At 37.6% G+C, this 20,009-nt stretch overlaps 5 protein-coding genes across 6 annotated transcripts; 4 read left to right on the top strand and 1 right to left on the bottom strand.

Annotated features, from left to right (window-relative positions):
* The first annotated feature begins 178 nt into the window (after positions 1-178).
* On the top strand, positions 179-1,699 carry LOC108562024 (nucleolin). Its single transcript, XM_017920200.1, has 2 exons — positions 179-460; positions 526-1,699. The coding sequence occupies exons 1-2, from the start codon at positions 449-451 to the stop codon at positions 1,636-1,638; spliced, it is 1,125 nt and encodes a 374-aa protein (XP_017775689.1). The 5' UTR covers positions 179-448; the 3' UTR covers positions 1,639-1,699.
* Positions 1,700-4,533: 2,834 nt separating this feature from the next.
* On the top strand, positions 4,534-5,430 carry LOC108562021. The gene is made up of 4 exons (XM_017920197.1): positions 4,534-4,554; positions 4,611-4,742; positions 4,799-5,186; positions 5,246-5,430. Exons 1-4 carry the CDS (start codon positions 4,534-4,536, stop codon positions 5,428-5,430), a joined length of 726 nt encoding a protein of 241 aa, XP_017775686.1.
* A 1,936-nt stretch (positions 5,431-7,366) lies between these two features.
* Positions 7,367-11,169, top strand: LOC108562030 (glutamate [NMDA] receptor subunit 1). 2 transcript variants are annotated; one of them, XM_017920205.1, is made up of 14 exons: positions 7,367-7,581; positions 7,642-7,764; positions 7,819-7,947; positions 7,998-8,293; positions 8,350-8,523; positions 8,583-8,844; positions 8,902-9,112; positions 9,169-9,303; positions 9,361-9,747; positions 9,813-9,961; positions 10,019-10,176; positions 10,235-10,407; positions 10,528-10,781; positions 10,846-11,169. In XM_017920205.1, exons 1-14 carry the CDS (start codon positions 7,435-7,437, stop codon positions 11,080-11,082), a joined length of 2,835 nt encoding a protein of 944 aa, XP_017775694.1. In that variant the 5' UTR covers positions 7,367-7,434; the 3' UTR covers positions 11,083-11,169. The 2 variants fall into 2 exon arrangements, with proteins under 2 accessions (XP_017775694.1, XP_017775693.1); XM_017920204.1 differs by having other exon boundaries at positions 10,528-10,787.
* A 1,396-nt stretch (positions 11,170-12,565) lies between these two features.
* On the top strand, positions 12,566-15,593 carry LOC108562027 (sterol O-acyltransferase 1). The gene is made up of 6 exons (XM_017920203.1): positions 12,566-12,891; positions 13,054-13,199; positions 14,332-14,465; positions 14,527-14,666; positions 14,718-14,988; positions 15,050-15,593. Exons 1-6 carry the CDS (start codon positions 12,695-12,697, stop codon positions 15,464-15,466), a joined length of 1,305 nt encoding a protein of 434 aa, XP_017775692.1. The 5' UTR covers positions 12,566-12,694; the 3' UTR covers positions 15,467-15,593.
* Positions 15,594-15,679: 86 nt separating this feature from the next.
* LOC108562026 (RING finger protein 10) lies at positions 15,680-19,755 on the bottom strand. The gene is made up of 9 exons (XM_017920202.1): positions 19,691-19,755; positions 18,851-19,317; positions 18,256-18,661; positions 18,108-18,198; positions 17,810-17,994; positions 16,877-17,565; positions 16,531-16,811; positions 16,037-16,271; positions 15,680-15,968 (listed from the first exon to the last, which is right to left on the bottom strand). The coding sequence occupies exons 2-9, from the start codon at positions 18,921-18,923 to the stop codon at positions 15,886-15,888; spliced, it is 2,043 nt and encodes a 680-aa protein (XP_017775691.1). The 5' UTR covers positions 18,924-19,317; positions 19,691-19,755; the 3' UTR covers positions 15,680-15,885.
* Positions 19,756-20,009: the final 254 nt, after the last annotated feature.

Here is a 20,009-nt window from a genome sequence, read left to right as displayed (position 1 = left end):
CTTCTTGCACACCTTCTTCGACTTCTGGTTTCCGGTGCTTCTGAAGCGCGCCGCAAGTCCATCACAGATCTCTTAAAACCCCCATCGACTCTCCTCTCTCTATCACTTTTGTATTCTCTTTATATTTTATATATATAGATAGCTTGACCACAGCCGGCCGTTTCGAATCCCAGATTTTTTCGACCGCGCGCTCTGCTCGCTCCAAAAAACTCTTTAATTTGAGAATGCGGGCGGCAATTGATCGATTGATTTCCTTCTGGTCCACCGACTGCGATATTAATTTCGCGCGGCGAACCTTGCACTTGCAGTTTTCTCCGGAGGAACCGCAAAACCATCGAAGCGTGAACCATGGAACCCCTATAAATGCTTCGGCGTTGACCACTGTAGGCCTAGTCCAACGGCTCGACCCACAGACAGCATCACCACATCCATTGATCGAGCAAGGACCATGAGGAAACTAGTAAGACATTCGCACCGCAATTTAATTTTATTTTGAAATATTAATTAAATCAATATTTTCATCAGCTGCTGGTGTTTTTGTTGGCCCGTTCCGGATTTGCCGGCGAGCAAAACAACAACAAGACGAAGCGTGGATTGATCCATGAGAGTCATTACTACGGGGAATCAGGACCTTTCCGGCCGGTCGCCACGCTCTACCATCACCACCATCAACAACAACATCACCAGGACAACAATCCATCACCATCGCAACAGAATTATTATAGTAATAAGCCGGAGCCGAAGGTGGCGTCGCAGCAGGTGCTGTACGAGTATCAGCAGACGCCGCACAGCGCCGTCTCCAACGTGCACGTAAACCAGCAGTTCCAGAACGCTCCGGTGACGGAACCCACGTACCCCCAGCACCAGCCCAGCCAGTACGTCAACCCTGTGCAGCACAGCACTTACATCCAGCATGTTCCTTACATTCCTCAGCAGCAACAAAACCCATCCCCTCATTACACACCGGCCAAATACATCTACGTCAACAACAAGGTCATGTACCAAACGCCGCAGCAATTGCACCCTCTAGCACCCAGACCTTACAAATTACCGCTTCCGCTTCCTCAAAAGGTACAACCAGCGCCAGTTCTCCCGCCCTTAACCTACCAAAATTACCATCTAACCACGACCACGGCGAAACCCATCACCACGCCGAAGCAGGAAGTCAAGAAAGTCGTAGAGGAAGTGCAAGAAGATGAAGAGGACGACGAAGAAGATGCCGAAGAAGAGGACGAAGATGAGGAGGAGGATGTACCTTTCGGCAGATACAAGTTCGTTGAAGACGAAGAGGAGGACGCTGACGAAGATGAGGACAAATTGCGCGACGAAGAAGAGGACGAGGATTCCCATCGCGGCTCCAGCACCTCGTACAGAACGCACAAACCGAAGAACGCCAGCAAGTACAGCATGGGCTACCGCTACAAGGAAGGATACAAGACCAAATCGAATTACAACCAGAAGAAACCGGCGAAGAAACAGCGCGAACCTTCTTACAACGCCAAGAAACACCACCATCACCATCAGCGCCACAAGTCGGAACCGATTCAGGGCAAATCCTCGCAGCAGATTCCCGTGACCGTGAAGAAAGTGTACAGAGAGAAATGGTACATTTCCAAAAATTCCGACAAAACCCACTAATTTAACAACCATCACATTGTTTATTTTTACACTTTTTTATATCCATTTACCTGTTGTTACTCTATGCATATATCTATTGTTTGTTATTGTTGTTTTTGTTATTGTTTTTCTATATAAAATAAAAAACAAGTTTCGATGTTGATCCGCTCGATCGAACTTTTACTTTTACTTTACCGATAGTTATTATTTCTTCGCACTTTCCAAATTTGGGGAGAAAACTAGGAGGTCACAAATTTATTAATATAATTAGTAGAACCACGGGAAGAACTCATTGTTTGTAAAAGTAAATCATTAATAATTCATATTAAAATATGTTTACGTAAAAATACTCGTAAAAAATGATAAATGTCATGAAGTAAAGTTATTATTAGAATGTTCAACATATCTTTTGATAATAAATAACGATAATTTAAACATTTAATAAACATTTACAATATTAAATTTACTACTTATATAAATTTAATTAAATATATGAAATTAAATTAAATAAATTTGTAAAAAATGAAATTCAAGCATTAGAATTGTTAATAGAATATCTGGCATATTCTATAACTTTAAATTTATATGAGCATTTAATAAATATTTCGTTGTTATCCAGAATTGCATAATTAAAGGTTTTTATCATTTTAAGAGATAAAACGTAAACATATTTAATCTATCGTATTAAATATGTTTATAAAACGGATTAATTGAATTTGGTTTTAATAATAAAATATATAACAATTTGGATTAATTTCCAAACATATAATGAGTTTTTTTTTAAAACAATATGAAAATTAGTTGAGTCAATGATTGATTATTTTTGCAGACGCTTGTTAATCAGTCTTCCATCCTAATAATAATAACAACAGAGTTCAAAATACATTCGGACAAGATAAACCAAACGTGATATTGTAAAAAAATATGTATATTACATCAGATACTGATATAAAAAAATAAGAAGCTCATTTGTCGCTGATTTATGAGAGGAAAAACCAAGAGTGAATATAATTATTAATATTTAAGATGTAAAGAAGGGTTTGATAAAAAAAAGTATAAATTATTTCGTTATAATAATACCTCATAATTACTTGCATAACATCATGTTTTCATTCTCATATATATATTTATCGGAAATTAAATGTAATTAAAAAAATGATATGAATGAGAATGCTCATTCTAATAATACAATTTTCAATTTTAAATTATTTACCAATTAACCAATACACAAATTCCAGATGTAGACAATTATGATAATGAGTTTATTAATTATTGAGTCATTAAGTATGAAATGTTCTATTAACTCAAGTGCAAAGTTTGATACACGACATCTCTGATATTTAACTTTAACAGTTCTTTGTTTCTTTTTTCATTATTTTGTTTGTGATCATCTGTCAAATTGAATTTTGTAGATTATATTTTGTAAAGCATGGATATGTCTATATTCTAAAATTTATTATTATATATAACCCTATTTATAACCCTAATTACCTAAAAAATGAATAAACTTATAAAATATGTGAAATGTCGATTTTTGTCTTTCATAAATTTATTCCAAATAATAAAACTGGAAGATTAAATAATTAAGTTTAGACTAATGCAACAAGTTGTCCTAAAAAGTATCTGATAATTATATACGAACAAAATACAAACAAGAAACAATAATATGAATGTATTTTTTTTATAAATATCAAAATAATCCATTACAAATACTTGATCAACAACCAGACATTTAGTTGACGTAGTTTAAATGCTTATTGCTAGAGGATATACCGCTCGGGTATTCCCGTGAAGTTTTAAAATTAAAATTATTACCAATAAGGATTTCTCAAAATAAATATAAAATATAAGACTAAATACTTATTATTGGGTATTGAACCGAAATATAGCTTCTGCAAACCGCAAACGTTAAAGAAATTAAGTTATTTTACATATATTATACAAATTTACATACTTGTAATTATCAATTTATCTGAAATAAAACAATAAACTATTTTCAAAATAAATTATTTATTCTCGGAATCATGAACTCGTTGTTGTTTTTGGTCCACTTTGAGCTTGAACCATTTCGAACAGGTTTTATTCATCAAATGTTCATGCAAAATGGTAAATGCACTACTTTCTAATATATTCAGGATGTCAGCTATCTCACGCAACTTCAATTTACGATTGCAACAATTGCCAATTTTGGGCGACCAGAGCACAGCATCATTTGTGTCTGTATCACCGCGTTTACATGATACATTTATTTGGTGACATTTATTTGGTGACACATCAAAAACTAATCTAATGTACAGCACATATGTAAATTATTGAGTAATAGATTAATCTAATTAAAAAAATCCTTCATACACAATTTTACAATTTCCTGTCATCTAAGATAACAAATTGTCATTATACATTCCTCCAAGAAATAGAAAAATAAATACTCCAATATTCGTCTGTTGACTAGCTCAGTCTCGAACGGTGTGTTTGTTAATTCTTATGGGAATAATTCGTTTGATATTCATCGTTTTTAATATTCGTCCCCCCTTCATAAACAGATTAATGATGAATATTGGAGTTCCACTGTATATTGTGAAATAATTGATTGGACTATAGATACTATTTAAAACTTACTATCTAGTCTTAAATAGTAATTAGTTGTTTTTTAATAGTGTATTTCAGCTCGTAAATTGCAAATGAAAGTTTCCAGTTGGTTGTAAATTTCATGCATAGTAAATCGCGTATAAATAGACTGAATAGATTGTAAATAAATATGACAACAATAATAAAAAAAGGGCCGACGTTGCTTTTCTGCCGTTCAAGAATTAATCGTGACTGGATTGTCTTTCACCTAATTAATTGTAGACATATAAAAAGGAGCGACAAAGATGCACCGATCATCACATCGTCGATCGGGTTCAATCCACCAAGATGACTTCATTCTGCATTAAGGTAAAAAAAACGTAAAATATATTTTAAATCAATGTTTATATATTATTTGAGTGCAGATTTTCGCCGTTTTCCTGCTAATTTCCGTGTGCACCGGAAGTAGAAGCGAGACGGTGAAACGTTCGATCTTCGAGGAACATCATGACTTCAACCAATTCCCCGGATCCGTCGTGTTCACGAAACCCGTCTTGGTAATGCGAATTTCAAGAATTCTATGAAAGTATTTGATTAATTTGTTTATTTTTAGGTGCACAAAGGCGGCAACTATTATCCACCTGTATCTCCGGCGGAGATAGCTTCTGCGATTTCCGCAGCCAAAGAGGCGTCCGAGCAGGTGATGGATGCGCAACGCCGGGTGCAGATGGCCAAGGAATCGGTGCTGGATCGTCAGAGGATCGCGAGTATGAAGGAGGCGAACGCTGCGATTGCGGCGCAAAAGGCGGAAGCGGCGGCGGCGGTGCAACGGCAGGAAGCTAACTCTGCAGCGACGTCCGTGGTTCTCGCGCAGAGGAGGCTCGCTCACGCCAAAGCCGAGGTGGCGGAGCACCAGAGGACAGCTGCTGCGAAAGAAGCGCACGCCGCTCACGTCATTCAGAAGAGCGCTTCGGCGGCGGCTGCAGAAATTCAAAAATCCGGTACGAATCAAATTTTTGTCAATCGAAATTAAGTTTTAATTAATCGTATTTAATTTCAGAACACACTGCTGCGAAATTGGCGGCGTTGCAGCGTTCGGAAGCTACAGTTTTGAAGCAGGCGTCTGCTGCAAAGGAGGCCACCCTTTCGGCGGCTTCGGCTGCAGTCGCAGCATCCGCTTCCCACTATCCGCCGCACAACAACAACCCATGGTCGCAGATGGCGTCATTCACCCATTGGCATTGAACTTTTGCAAATTAATTCATTATTTTATAATTGTTGGCTAAATAATAATAATAATTAGCTTTTGTTTATTTGTATCGTCTTAATTGTTTTACAATATTGCTTCTTCCTTCTACATTTCAACGTTATTAATACGTTGATAACAAGCAAGCTATTACAACACAAAGAAAATAACAATATGCTTTAATTCTGGCTAAAGATAAAGGAAATGAACAATATTGCAGATTGATCCAATGACCAAACTACACTCATAAAATATAAACAAATAACAAACAAAGTACATTACATCAGAAACGAGTAGGAAGATCGTACGGTTGAAATCGTTTCAGTCTACGTAGATTGCCATCTAGCTCTACAGCAAGTTGATTCGGATGATTCAATATCTGGTGCTGGCTTTTGCAAATTCTTCTTAAACGAAGGCTATACCAGTGGACTGGTGGATAGAGTCATTGGTGGTGAACCAGGGAGAATTACTTCAACGTTTTTGACTGAAATCTCTGGATGATGTCTATGCTAAAGTTGCATGCAGATCTCCAAAGTTTAATACCTTGATAACAACGTAGAAATCTTTCTAGGCTCAGTTAGAAATTTGGCATTGCACAAAATCACTTCTATCCACATTAATTCAGTATAGATAAATATAGATATAGTTCATCATTTAATAATATAGTTCAAAATTACTTTTAGCTGTTGTATGTCGTTTGTTCATTTTATTCGAAAAGTTGCTTCAGTCGATAATTTACTTTGCTCAATTAATTTATATGTAAGGTCAATCATTTTTCAAGTTGAAGATTTTTGTCAAACAAAATTAGCATATGCTGAAATGAAAAAACAAAGAAACAAGAAAATAAAATTATCAGCTTTGAGTAAAGAGACTAAAAAAAACTGAATGCGAGTTGTTGTATACGCAGTGTGCTTGAGTGAATACAAGGACACAAAATACTTTTACTTAAATTGTACTAAAGAAAAATATTAATTAATTCAATGGTCCAATGTGGAAAACCCATATAATTTACAATTATTATTTCATTTTTCTTAAAAAAAAAATTGATTTAAAAAAAGCTTCAATTTACTTTTATTTTTCTTATGCTTTAGAAGAGGTTTCTAAAATATTCAGCTAAACAACTTTGTCTCGTGATGTAGGGATTCTTTTTTGCGGTTGTCGAAGATATTTTATGTGGTCTTCAATCGAGAATAAACTGTTGCTTCTGCCGACGTCAAGTTTTGCAGTTATTTTTTATTTGATTTATTTTTTATACATTTTTGTTGTTTGAATGTTTCAAGCTCTGTTTAATTTGGTATTATATTATGTGAAGCCGGAATTTGTTATTTTTTATTTATTTTTGTGTATTGGCGGTCAAAAAGATGATTTTAATTAAGAGTCCGGTCTCACATGTAATTGTATAATTAGCCGAATAATTAATTAATTAGTTAATCTACCTGTTACTACTATCACTAATTATTATAATAGTCAACCCTTCAATAACGCGATAAATTGGCGTATTATGAAAATCGCGTTATAAGAAAATTTATTTACCAAAATCAAGTCTATTATCAAATTCAAGTTTTCAATTCATTCTTTATCCATATTTTCATCTACCTATACATTTTTTGATAGATATATCAATTAATGATATAAATTCATCTTCATCTAAACTTTAGATTCTAAAGAATATTGTCTTATATTATGAAAGTCAAGTTAATTAAGTTATATTAAATATAAACAACTTTACAGGAGTACTCTCTCAATTTTTTATATGGAAACCGCATTATGAAAGTAAAGCGTTATAGGAGAGTTTAGTGAGGTAGTACAGTTAGTTTTGTTTATTTGTTTTGAAGATGGATGAGGAGAATTTGAGATGCGGTAGGTCGCGGCGAATGAAAATCGATTTCATCTCTCGGTTTCCAGGGCAACACGGGGTGGGTGCGGTGTCGCGTTGCTACGGGGGGATGGTATTATCTCAGTGCGAGATGGAGCGCCGTTCCGTCGAGCAGTGACGAGAGAGGATGCTGTTGTTGGCGTTCTCCGCCTGGATCCTTCTGGGTCCACCCACTGTCCAGGCCCAATGGTCCACGCCGAATCCTTCGGTGTTCAACATCGGTGGAGTATTGAGCAACAACTCCAGCGAGAATTACTTCAAGGAGACGATTGCCGTACGGACCCCACCCACATCACACCTTTACACACATTTTACATCTAACATATGCTTGCAGTACCTCAACTACAATACCCAGTATGTGCCGAAAGGAGTCACCTATTACGACATCGCCATCCCCATGGACCCAAATCCTATACGCACGGCCCTCAACGTCTGCAAATATCTCATTTCCGAGAGGGTAAATTAAATAGTTAATATTATCAATCATCATATTTATCATTCTCCATTTAAGGTTTACGCCGTGGTCGTTTCGCATCCGCTAACCGGTGACCTCTCACCTGCAGCGGTGTCCTACACCAGCGGCTTTTACCACATACCCGTGATCGGTATTTCTTCCAGAGATTCCGCATTCTCCGATAAGGTGCTTAAATATCCCTCAGCAATACCAGTAATTCACGATAACATTTGCAGAACATCCATGTATCTTTTCTGAGAACCGTGCCACCGTACTCACATCAAGCCGACGTGTGGGTGGAGATGCTTAAACACTTCAACTACAAGAAGGTCATCTTCATCCACAGCTCGGACACCGATGGTCGCGCGATTCTAGGTAGATTTCAGACGACTTCGCAGAGCCTCGAAGATGACATCGAGATCAAGGTGCAGGTGGAATCCATCATAGAGTTCGAACCGGGCGTAGAGAACTTCGCCGAACAGTTGAACGAGATCAAAAACGCGCAGGCCAGGGTCTACCTTATGTACGCCAGGTAACAATATTCGATCTTTTGTTTCTTTGTTTTTTTTCTTCAATTGTTTTAAGCAGTAAAACCGACGCCAAGGTAATCTTCCGCGACGCCGCCACCATGAACATGACGGACGCCGGATACGCTTGGATAGTCACGGAACAGGCGCTCGAAGCGGAGAATGCACCGGAAGGAATCCTCGGTCTTCGCCTTGTCAATGCGACAAACGAGAAAGCGCACATCAGGGACAGCATGTAAACTTAATTTAAATCAGATTGCTTCATTGTTAATAACACTTGGATTGTTGCTATAGATACGTGCTGGCCTCCGCCTTGAGGGACATGAGTCAGACGGAAGAGATCACGGAGGCGCCTAAAGATTGCGACAATTCTGGATCCATCTGGAAGACCGGGAAGGAGCTGTTCGGCTACATCAAACGGCAGGTGCTTCTTAACGGGGAGACCGGAAAGGTGGCCTTTGATGATCAGGGCGATAGGATCCACGCCGAGTACAATATTGTGAACGTGCAACGCAGACGGAAACAGAACCCGGTCGGAAAATACTTTTTCAATAAAGTGAGTTTTTTTTTTAATTCTTGAGATAAACAAACTGATTAAATAATATGACTTTAGGAGACCGACAAAATGGGTTTGTCGGTTGACGAGAAGAGCATCGTGTGGCCGGGAAGGTTGCAGACAAAACCAGAGGGTTTCATGATCCCCACACATCTGAAGGTGCTGACCATCGAGGAAAAACCGTTCGTCTACACTAGAAAGCTGGGAGAGCTTGAGGAGTGTCTCCCGGATGAGATACCTTGTCCGCTCTTCAATGCAACGCAAGACGGTGCAAAATAGGCAATTTAAAAATCGAAACAAATATAATATTTGTTTGACTTTCAGAAACCGGTAAATACTGTTGCAAAGGTTTCTGCATGGATCTGCTGAAGGAATTATCGAAGAAGATTAATTTCACGTACAGCTTAGCTCTATCGCCCGATGGACAGTTCGGAAATTACGTACCCAAGAACAGCTCAAGTACTTAACCATTTTTTCATCAACAAAGTTCTTAATATTTTCTTTAATATCATTTAGATAAAAAAGAGTGGACCGGATTGATCGGTGAATTGGTGATGGAAAGGGCGGATATGATCGTCGCCCCGTTAACTATCAATCCAGAACGAGCGGAGTTCATTGAGTTCAGCAAACCATTCAAATACCAGGGAATCACGATTCTCGAGAAAAAACCATCGAGATCGTCCACGTTGGTGTCTTTCCTGCAACCCTTCAGCAACACCCTTTGGATTCTTGTGATGGTATCCGTGCACGTCGTAGCTTTGGTGCTGTACCTTCTGGACCGTTTTTCTCCATTCGGTCGATTCAAATTGGCCAACACGGATGGCACCGAGGAGGACGCACTGAATTTATCTAGCGCCATCTGGTTCGCGTGGGGCGTCCTGCTCAACAGCGGCATCGGAGAAGGTGCTTCTTCCAAAACCCTGGAGTGTTTTCTTCTTTATTAGACTTAAAGAAACATTATGTTTCAGGGACACCGAGAAGTTTCTCCGCCCGTGTCCTCGGCATGGTTTGGGCAGGCTTCGCCATGATCATCGTCGCCTCGTACACTGCCAACTTGGCTGCCTTCCTCGTGCTCGAGAGGCCGAAGACCAAGCTCACTGGAATCAACGATGCCAGAGCAAGAAACAATCTTACTTATCGCAAATTCAATACTAATTATTCATTATTCTTACAGTTGCGTAACACAATGGAAAATCTCACGTGCGCTACCGTCAAGGGATCTGCAGTGGATATGTACTTTAGGAGGCAGGTCGAGTTATCCAACATGTACCGCACCATGGAATCCAATAATTACGCAACCGCCGAAGAAGCTATAACTGATGTTAAACACGGGTGAAGAAATTAATCAAAAGTATAAAGTATAATTAATCTTAAAATATCGGAATCGCAGGAAACTGATGGCTTTCATCTGGGACAGCTCGAGGTTGGAGTTCGAAGCGGCGCAGGATTGTGAGCTGGTTACAGCTGGTGAACTCTTCGGAAGATCTGGTTACGGCATTGGGTTGCAGAAAAGCAGTCCCTGGTCGGACGATGTTACTCTAGCTATCCTAGATTTTCACGAGAGTACGTATACGACATTCTTTAATGCGTAGAGTTCATGGACGGCCGTTCAACCTGATAAGAACTATTTATCAGCGCGACCTTTTGCACTATAATTTTATTTTCTTTTTGTACCAAAAATAGGCGGTTTCATGGAGAGCCTGGACAACAAGTGGATCCTTCAGGGCAACCTGCAGCAATGCGAGCAGTTCGAGAAGACGCCGAACACCCTAGGCTTGAAGAACATGGCCGGGGTGTTCTTCCTCGTAGCAGTGGGTATAGCCGGCGGCATCATCCTCATAGTCATCGAGATGGCCTACAAGAAGCACCAGATCAAGAAGCAGAAGCGGCTTGATCTCGCCAGACACGCCGCCGATAAATGGCGGGGAGCGGTGGAGGTTTCCGTAATTGATATGGACGTTTCCAGATTTCTTTCCTAACCGTTCATCTATGTTCTTGCAGAAGCGGAAGAACTTGCGTCAATCATTGGCCACGCAGCGCAGGATCAAATCAAACGGTGTCAACGATCCGACCACGATTTCCCTGGTCGTGGACAAGTACCAGAGGATTGGTGGACCGGAAAGGGCGTGGCCCGGAGACTCTGATATCCGGTATAGGAGAGGCGACGACGCCGGCGTCCAACCGGTGCCCAGATACCTTCCAGCTTACACACCGGACGTCTCACATCTAGTCGTCTAAAGTCTATAATCATAAATATATATATATAAAAAATGCTTTCCCTTCCATCCCTTAGTCAAATCAAAAAAAAATATAACCCTATTAGTAATCCTATAAAAAAAATGTAAATTAATTCAATTAACTTGATGAATAGTTTTGAATTAATGAATGCAAATAAATAAAATTTAAAAAAAAACACTAATTAATAAACAATTTATTCTACAAATGGAAAATTTGATTGCTGAATCTTCAAAATGTAGAAATAAAGATTATTTGCAGTAATCAAGATATACAGGAGAAATAAACTTGTAAAAAAAGAGTATTTCTGTTTTTTGTATTCAAGATAGTCAATTTGGAACTTTAGGCCATCGAACGAAAGAGAAGCAGTTCTTCCAGGTTATCTTCATCGTTATATTGGACATTTTATCATACGATAAACTTTTATCTGCTGAAGCAATAGCAAAGAGGTAATTATATGAAGCAGTAACAACGAAATATTGGCATGTTCGAAAAGTAATTTCGTATTTTGAAAACAAATTAAAAGACGTAATTTATCATTTTTTAACTTTTCGCTATCTATCAAGCAATTTCAAAATTGCAACTTTCAAGACCATTATTTTGTCATTCAGATAAACAATCAACTTTTGCATTGATTGATGTAACAAACAACATCGTAAAATACATAATCTCTTAGCAGAGGTATTCACAAATCTGTTCTTATTTTGCATCATGAACAGCATAGTGTACTCAAATCATCCAAATTCACGTTCAGCTCATTTAAATGATAAATTTTTATCTGCTTATGCAATAGTGACGAAGTATTTATATGAAGCAGTAGCAACGAAATATTTGCTTGTTCGAAAAGTAATTTCGTTATTTTAGATCAAACATTTTTCTGCAACTTTTGCATTGATAATGTAACAAACGGAATTCTAAAATAGATAATCTCTTAGCAGAGCAGCATTACGGTTGTCCAAACATTGAAATAATTTCATTTTCTTGCTGCTGTAAGATTCTTCTCATCTTCTTTGTGTTTTATTAGTACGCACAATGTTCTTAACATTCCAGCTGATGATATCGCTCTCGTATTTCGCGTTTGACTACTTAATAATATATTTAACCTGTACTTTTTTTTACCACATGGTCATCATGAAAACCATTATTCGGTCAATTCCAATCAGAAACGTCAAGCATATTTCCTCCAAATGCAAAACATATTTGAAGAAGATGTTAACATTTGATTAATAAACGCGTGCGTATCATAGTATTTCAAGTCCGCATCAAATTATATCAGTTAACGAGGAAATAAAAGGCAAGTGCTGGTGCACTCCATCATACGCCAGTTCAAATGCACTCGGAATTACTCTTCTTGTATTGGTACGCACATATTCACAATTCTGTTCTTATTTTGCTTCGTGAATAAGAGAGATATGAATCAGTCTTTATAGTCCAATTACTGGAAGACAGAGAGGAAGAGAGATAGATTGTAGAAGAATGAGATGTGGTGGGATTGTTTCGATATTGGATCGAGTGCGCTCCATTTGTTATCAGTCTACATTCGGAACGGGGCCGAAAAAGTTTGTAGTTACTCGTCGATAGACAAGTGGGGAGAAAAACACAGACACACACCAAAATGCAGCCGCTGCCACCGTCAAAGGAGGTAGAAAAGTCAAGGCCGGATCTTCCGGAGAAGCGTTTCGAGATTCGCGAATCTATACTCACCAAAGTGTACAAGATCCAACACGTGAAGAGCGTTCAAAATCTGGCAATCAGTGCCTTCATCCTCCTGGCCATCCGTAACGCCATCAACGATATCTACTACGGCGGACAGTAAGTAATACCTATTTATCCCAAAAAATAATAATAACAGAATAAATCTGATAAATCTCACTGACCATGGTCTGTTTAAATTATCAACAGCAACCCAAATTCTAAGTTTTCTAACATTTTCACTTTTTAAGTCTTATTTTCTTATTTATTCAATCTTTCAAGGAGCGAATTGGGGCTGCGATGGATTCGCATGGCTTTCGGGAAATTTCCACTGGCCATCGCCATGTGGATATTAATGTTCGGCGCTCATGTCGCATTTTACTTCGGTTGGAAGATTTGGTACAAGTTTAGGACGCCGATGGATACGAGTAAGTTTAAAGTCATATAGTTCTTCCACAAGATATAATTTTAATAAAATCTAGTTTCTCGGTAAAATAAAATAAACCGGTTAACAAATTGTGTTTTCCATGACATATCCAGTTTTGAAATCTTCCGTCAATGCAGAGGATAACGTAAACATTACGCAAATGTTATTATTCACAACATATTTACATTGATCCAGTATTTATTTCTTACTTTTCTTATATTTATCTCCACAAACATCATTTCCTCCTCAATGAATATATTTAATTTTAAATTAAACGAATAATCATAATGTAAAATATAAAATTGTTTAATCAGCAAATTCTACAAATCATCCGTTTAAATTCATTATCGTTAAATGCTAATCATTACATAAGTTCATATCTAAGTAAATATAGAGCGATCTGTATTTCTATCAATTAGCATTGTAATTCTATTTTTAATACATTATCATTCAATTGATAATATTTACTAATAAACTCGCTCAAAACCTACTTTGATTAAATAATTTAAGAAAAGTAAGCTAATTTTAATAAAAATAATGAAACATAGTAAACAATCACAAAAACCTCGGTTCCGATCATTATAGTCGTTAAAAACGATATAATTGATTAAAAGAAGTTTCATTTCATTCACATTTATTTATATACAATTTATTATCGCCAATGTAATAATTTATAGTTATTGCATATAAAAATAATATGCCAACCTATTGCCATGATGTTAACAAACTGTTTTGCGTTTAAATTATTTATTTTATTTTTAGAAAATCATGCCACTTATGGAATAATTGATTTAATAGAGAAGGTAAACTCATAATTACGCAATAAAATTATTTTCCGCGATGAAGTTAATATGTTTCCCATTATTAATTATCTGAAATTAATAATCATCGCTTGTTGATTCAATTGAAATTGCGCGAAGAGGTAATTATGTTTTTCTCGTTTTAAATTGATCAATTTTCCAGTATGCACCTGTAGTCAGGTTTGAAAATTGCAAATAAAACTAAATACTAATTCAGCAAAATAAATATAGAAATTAAATTAATATCTATCTATATTTTATCTAGTTCGGTTTCAAACAATGCAGAATTGATTAATCGCAGTATTGATGTATAACTATTTTTGCTTGTTTCAGTGAAATCACTGTGGGATGTGATTTGGTTATCGGTTTTCTTCGTGGCGCTTTTCGGAACGTTCCACATGGTGGCGAAGAAGGCAATCCAGCTGGAGCTACCTATGGGTTCGTTTGCTGCGGTTTTGGCGGAGCAGGTTTGCTTTGTATAATCAAATATAATAATATCGTTTACATAACTGTTCTTATTCTGTGCAGACGAGATTCCTTATGAAGAACTACGCTTTCGTGAGGACGTCCAGTGAGCAGGTTTTAACAGGAAAGAAGTCATCAACTTTTCGGAGTTTCCTCTATTTCTCGTTTGCACCAACTTTAATCTACCGTAACGAATATCCTAGGTATTAAACGCGATATGTGAAAGAAAATGAAATTAAGAATTGTATTTTCAGAACGCCAACGAGGAGTTGGAGGACTGTAGGAAAATACTTTATGGAATTAATTCTATCCGTCTACTTCCTCAGCTTACTGGAAACAGAGATCATCCAACACTTGTACAATTTCGGTACTAAACCGTTTACGTTGATAGATATTGTTTACACATTGGCAACATTCAGCGTACACTCCTTCATTTTTGCAACAATTTTAGCGCAGATTTCGCTGCATTCCTCGCAAAATACGTTTGCTGAAATTACCAGATTCGGAGATCGGCAATTCCACAAGGTTGAATATTTCGCTACAAAATGTTGAACATCTCCTATAAACAAAGTGTTTTTGTTTTCAGGATTGGTGGACTTCCACGAACCTCTCAGAGTTCTATACCACCTGGAACGTGATCGTACAAGATTGGCTGTTTTATTATGTCTACAGAGATTTTTACAAATACGTGACAATAGGCAACAAGATGACGGCCCGGCTTTCAGTCTTTATGCTATCCATCGTCATGCACGAGGTGTTGTTCATTTACGTGACCAAGTTAATGTGCCCAGTCTTTTCGCTCTCGATGCTAATCTCCCTCCCATTGATGATAGTCCGGAACACTAATCGCAAATTTAATCTGCTGATGATGCTCCAATGCATGCTAGGCAACTCCATCCTGTTGATGTTTCCCAATATGGAGTTCTTCGCAAAAATCAATTGCCCGACGCGACCAGCCTCAACACCATTTTACATCCCCTACTTATACTCGTGTCATCGATGATCGATTAAATAATTAACTCGAACAAACTTAATCATCATTCAAAACATTCTCAAATTGGAACATAAAAGGACGGTTAAGGCTAGGAAATTAATGTTTATATGAAAAAATAAAAGGAGAAAAAAGATCACATTCATAAGCGCATCAAAATAATTGTTTTCAATAATAAAATCACATGCATCTCATATATACATAATTATAAAATATTTTACATTGTAAATAAACAAATTATTTTATTCGTCGCTGATTATTACCACCCTCATCCAATGTTAATGTGCTAAATACATGTTTTCTTTCTTAAAATTGTTCTGCAGCTGCTAAACTAAAATTCTAATTGATCTGACAGTTTTTTTTTAATCGAAAGTAGTAATTAGTGACAAACTTAATTCACTAAAAAATAATAATAAAAATAAACGAAACGGTTAATTGCCGGAATACGCCATGGAAGTTGCAAATAAAATCTTTTGTTTGTTCCTCTTCTTCTTCTTGCCGGATTTTCCATTATCTGTTTCAAAAAAAAAAACAATTAAATAAATAATCAAGAATTTACAAATAATAAATTAATTAACTAACCGGTATTTGGATTAACATCTGCAATTGTTGATTGTTGCAAAGCTAGAGCGATGGCATCGCCGAAGCTCCTGTTAAACTCTGGTGCTGGAGCGTAGTCCTCACTTTCGGGCTCGCTGTCGCTTTGGGTCCTTCTCCTTGGAACCGGTGCTTGTGCCCCCGTTACATTGATAAGACGAATCGAGGGCACGGCATTATGGGCTCTCGCGGGAGCTGATGTTGAAGCTTTGGACAACATCTAAACAAAGTCGAAACAATCTTATTAAGTAACTGATTACGATATTAATTTGAAGATTATAAGAATAAAGATAATATGTAGTTACAAAAACGTGTATTGACTTAAACAGCAAATTTAAGTCAATTTTAAAGTTCTTGTATCAGTTGATTTCCCAAAGAATCTATTTCACAAGAACTATCAAGTAATTTCAGTTAATGTGTACTCAACACTTTGGAGACTTGCAAATGTTACATTTAATGATGTATTTTTTAAGACTAACCTTGGCGAAAGATGGACCTGAGTAGCTGCTTTCACTTCCGGCCACAGATAACGCAGTATCGCAAGTCCGGTCGGAGACGTTGCTCGATTCGGATACGGTGCGCTCCTTTGCAATGACGCCCTCCGCTCCAAATTCGGGAAATTGAAGATGCGATTCCAATTCTATATTGGCTGCTGGGAATTTTCCCATTTGACGATTTTCTTCTTCAGCTATGCGCTTCTCACGCTTCTTCTCGTCGCGCATCCTTCTTTGGCGTTTCTTTCTTCTAGATTCTAGTTGATCTGGTAAATTAAAATTAATTCATGAGTATTAAATTCATCTTTACTTGTTTAATTTTAATATTTACCTTTGAAGAAATCAATTGTATCTTTGCAGATGATTGAAGGATTCAGGCTGATCTCTGCCACCTCAAATTGGCAGGTTACTGGCATATGCTGCAGGTATCTTAAACGATTCCTCAACTCCTCCGTCATGGAACCACCCTCCTTCTCGATAATCCTCCCGGTCAACACCTTCGGTGCATCTTTCAGAGTGCCATAGGTATGTTCTAGCATCCTTACGTTGATAGCATGCAAATAGATGTGCTGACCATCTTGAGCTTGGTAAAAGTAGAAATGCTTGACTGGCTGTTGTTCTGCGCCTTCGTATCCACAGTCTAGAACTTTATCGTCCTCGGTGGACTTTACTTTGTCCTCCTTCTCCACCGTTTCCTCTATACTTGACACAAGCGTTTCGCGCTCCAGGAGTAACTGCATAGCCTCCTCGATGAAGCAATTTTCTGGATTATCTGGCGCAAGTTGCCCCTCCAAATGTCGTTTCTCTCGGTCGATGATCTCCTTGATGTAGGTCCTGTCGGCCAATAACAGTTTAGTGTTAACGTCTTTTGCTTGCGGATCGGACACGCTGAAGATCCCCTCGAAGCCGGTGATTTCCTGCTCGAACGGGTAGGCGACCAATGAACCTCTGGCTCGTTTCATCAGTTTGAACGTTATGCTCTGATTAACTCCAAACGACGAATGATATATGGGAACGACGCTATAAACAACATTCAAATATATTATTACTGGAAATAACAGATTATTACAAGCAAAAGTAAAAAGCATTGTAGATAAATAAATGTAGTACAGGGGACTGACTTAAAAAAATATAATTACTTCATTAAGCTAATTATCCTCACATTGCTCTTGCATAACACTCAATCTATAGATCATGAAGGGATCTACAAATACAATGAGTCTATGCATCACTATTATGATGATATATATGCCATTTTAAATACCTTTTCAAATCCTTCTTGTGGATTGCCTCATGACATATGGGGCACTTGCTCCAGGTCTTTTCTGAAAGTGCCAGATAGTGGAGCATGCATGACCAGCAGTAGATATGACCGCAACGGGTCATCTTGGCTGCCGCTGGCGGATACAGACATATGGGACAAGTAGGCAACTCGTGAACTTGGATATTCTAAGAGAGAAAAACGTAAATTAAAGAATATAATTGATTCATAAGGTAGAAAAATTTAAGATAAATTAAAAAAAAAGATTTATAATTAATTAATTCAATTGATAATCACTTACAATTTGCTCAATTAAGGTCCAATCAACAAGTGCATCAGGATTGTTCATGTACTGCTTATAATCCCCTGATGTATTGACAATGAATTGACAACTGGAAATCAAAATACATTTCATTTACTAAGCTCTAGTTGCAGTAAGCAGTGCATACTTGGCTTGGATGAAATGTTCCTTGTTGTATTTGTGTTTGCCAGTTGTAAGCAGCTTATGCTGATGACCCTTATGGCCACCTCTTTGCTGCTGCTGTTGTTGTTGCTGCAACTCCCTAGGGGCATAGTGGAAGTTCAGCAGGTGGTTGAGGCTCTGCTTTTTGCTTCCTGCAATGAAAACTGATCCCAATTCAGGCTCATCCTGATAGAGGTAATCGCCGGTTAACCGGGTTGCCTCCTTTCCACCATAATTGGGCTGCTGTTGCTCCCCCCTAGGCCTCGGCCTCTTGTCGACGAGAATTTTGGATCGCTGCGGTGCGGGTTTCCGAGGCTGCTCTGACTTGGCATAACTGCCGGCTTGTGGTTCCCTGCGACGTCCCCCACGTGGCCACAGCTTAGAAGATACATCTGTGATAAGATAAAAATAAATTAAAAAAAAAGAGATTGTCATAGGTTGAAAAGAGATACAAGATCTAGGTCATGAAAATAATCTACAAATAGAGCGCGCTGGTCAAAGTCGCTGCCGCTGATGGCGTTGCGTAATACATTTATTTACATATGTCGGCGTCTCTGTCTGATGCACGTTGAGGAACTAACCTTGTGAGGATTTCTTGTCAGTCCCGAAGGGCTTTGTGGAGCTGCCTGCCAGGTTTCTCGGTTTCCTTTCCATCTCGTCCAGTCTGAGTCACGGACGACAAAACGTTGGAGTCTCCTTTAGGAGCGACGAACGATAACAGTTGCGAAGACATCTTAGAAAGCCATGTTTAGATCACGTCAGCGGAGAAAGAAATCGACGCGAACGGTGTCGGTCTTCGGATCTGAATTCTTGGAAAAGGGTTGACACTGAAACTGATCACTACTGAAGGTGTTGGGGCCACGGAAGAGTCGCCCCAAGTTCTACGGTCACGACACTCTTGTCGCTTGCTGCACTTGGTCTCGTCGCTTTCTACGGCGACGACTTTCGAAAATGGCTGCTCTTCTGTTGCGTCTCCCTCAACCACTCGATATCCTTCCGCAGCGAATGTAGCAACGAACTAAAAAATTGGACCAGCTCTACCAACTACCTGAAAAAATAATACCCCAACTTTAAATATTCAAATTTCAAAAAGATTACATTAATTATAGATAAAACAAATTCTTGTAAAAACATAACCAAATCAAAATATTATTTCACGGCAAATCAATTTATTTAGCAATAAGTATACATCATATAAATATTCACACTAATCGTGAATAGAAGCCTACTTCATTGTACGTTCGTGCGGATACTTTTACGTTAATTCGATCAAAAGAACATCATGAAAGTGTTATAGAAACTACCTTTAAAGTTTAGTATTTTAACAGTAAAAACTTACTGACTTATTAATCTCATCACACAATAAAATTATGTTAATACCAAATAATAAAAAATCTAATGAGATAATTCATTATTCTTACCTAGAAATAAGTTCTCCACTTCAAAATTTGATTATCCATTAAAATCTTCTGGTTGAATGTAAACTCTGTAATTAATAGTAAATTCATTAATCACTATTGTCCCAATATGGTCAGTATTAATTAATTTTAAGAAATTAATCAGAATCTACTATCTATTTGAATCCTCTCATAGTATTTAATCAAGGGATCAGTCTGTTTTCTCATCACCAAATTCGCTTAGCGTTATTTAATAAATTATTCATTTTTATTTTATTCTTACCTGTTTCTTAATATATTTTCTCAGCTTTAATAAGATTTCCTGAAACAATAGAAATCATAT

This window comes from Nicrophorus vespilloides, unplaced genomic scaffold (assembly GCF_001412225.1).
Source record: "Nicrophorus vespilloides isolate i.1.1-1 unplaced genomic scaffold, Nicve_v1.0, whole genome shotgun sequence".
Taxonomy (NCBI): domain Eukaryota; kingdom Metazoa; phylum Arthropoda; class Insecta; order Coleoptera; family Silphidae; genus Nicrophorus; species Nicrophorus vespilloides.
Note: the sequence above shows the minus strand (reverse complement) of the source record. Positions and strands in the feature narration are given on the sequence as shown.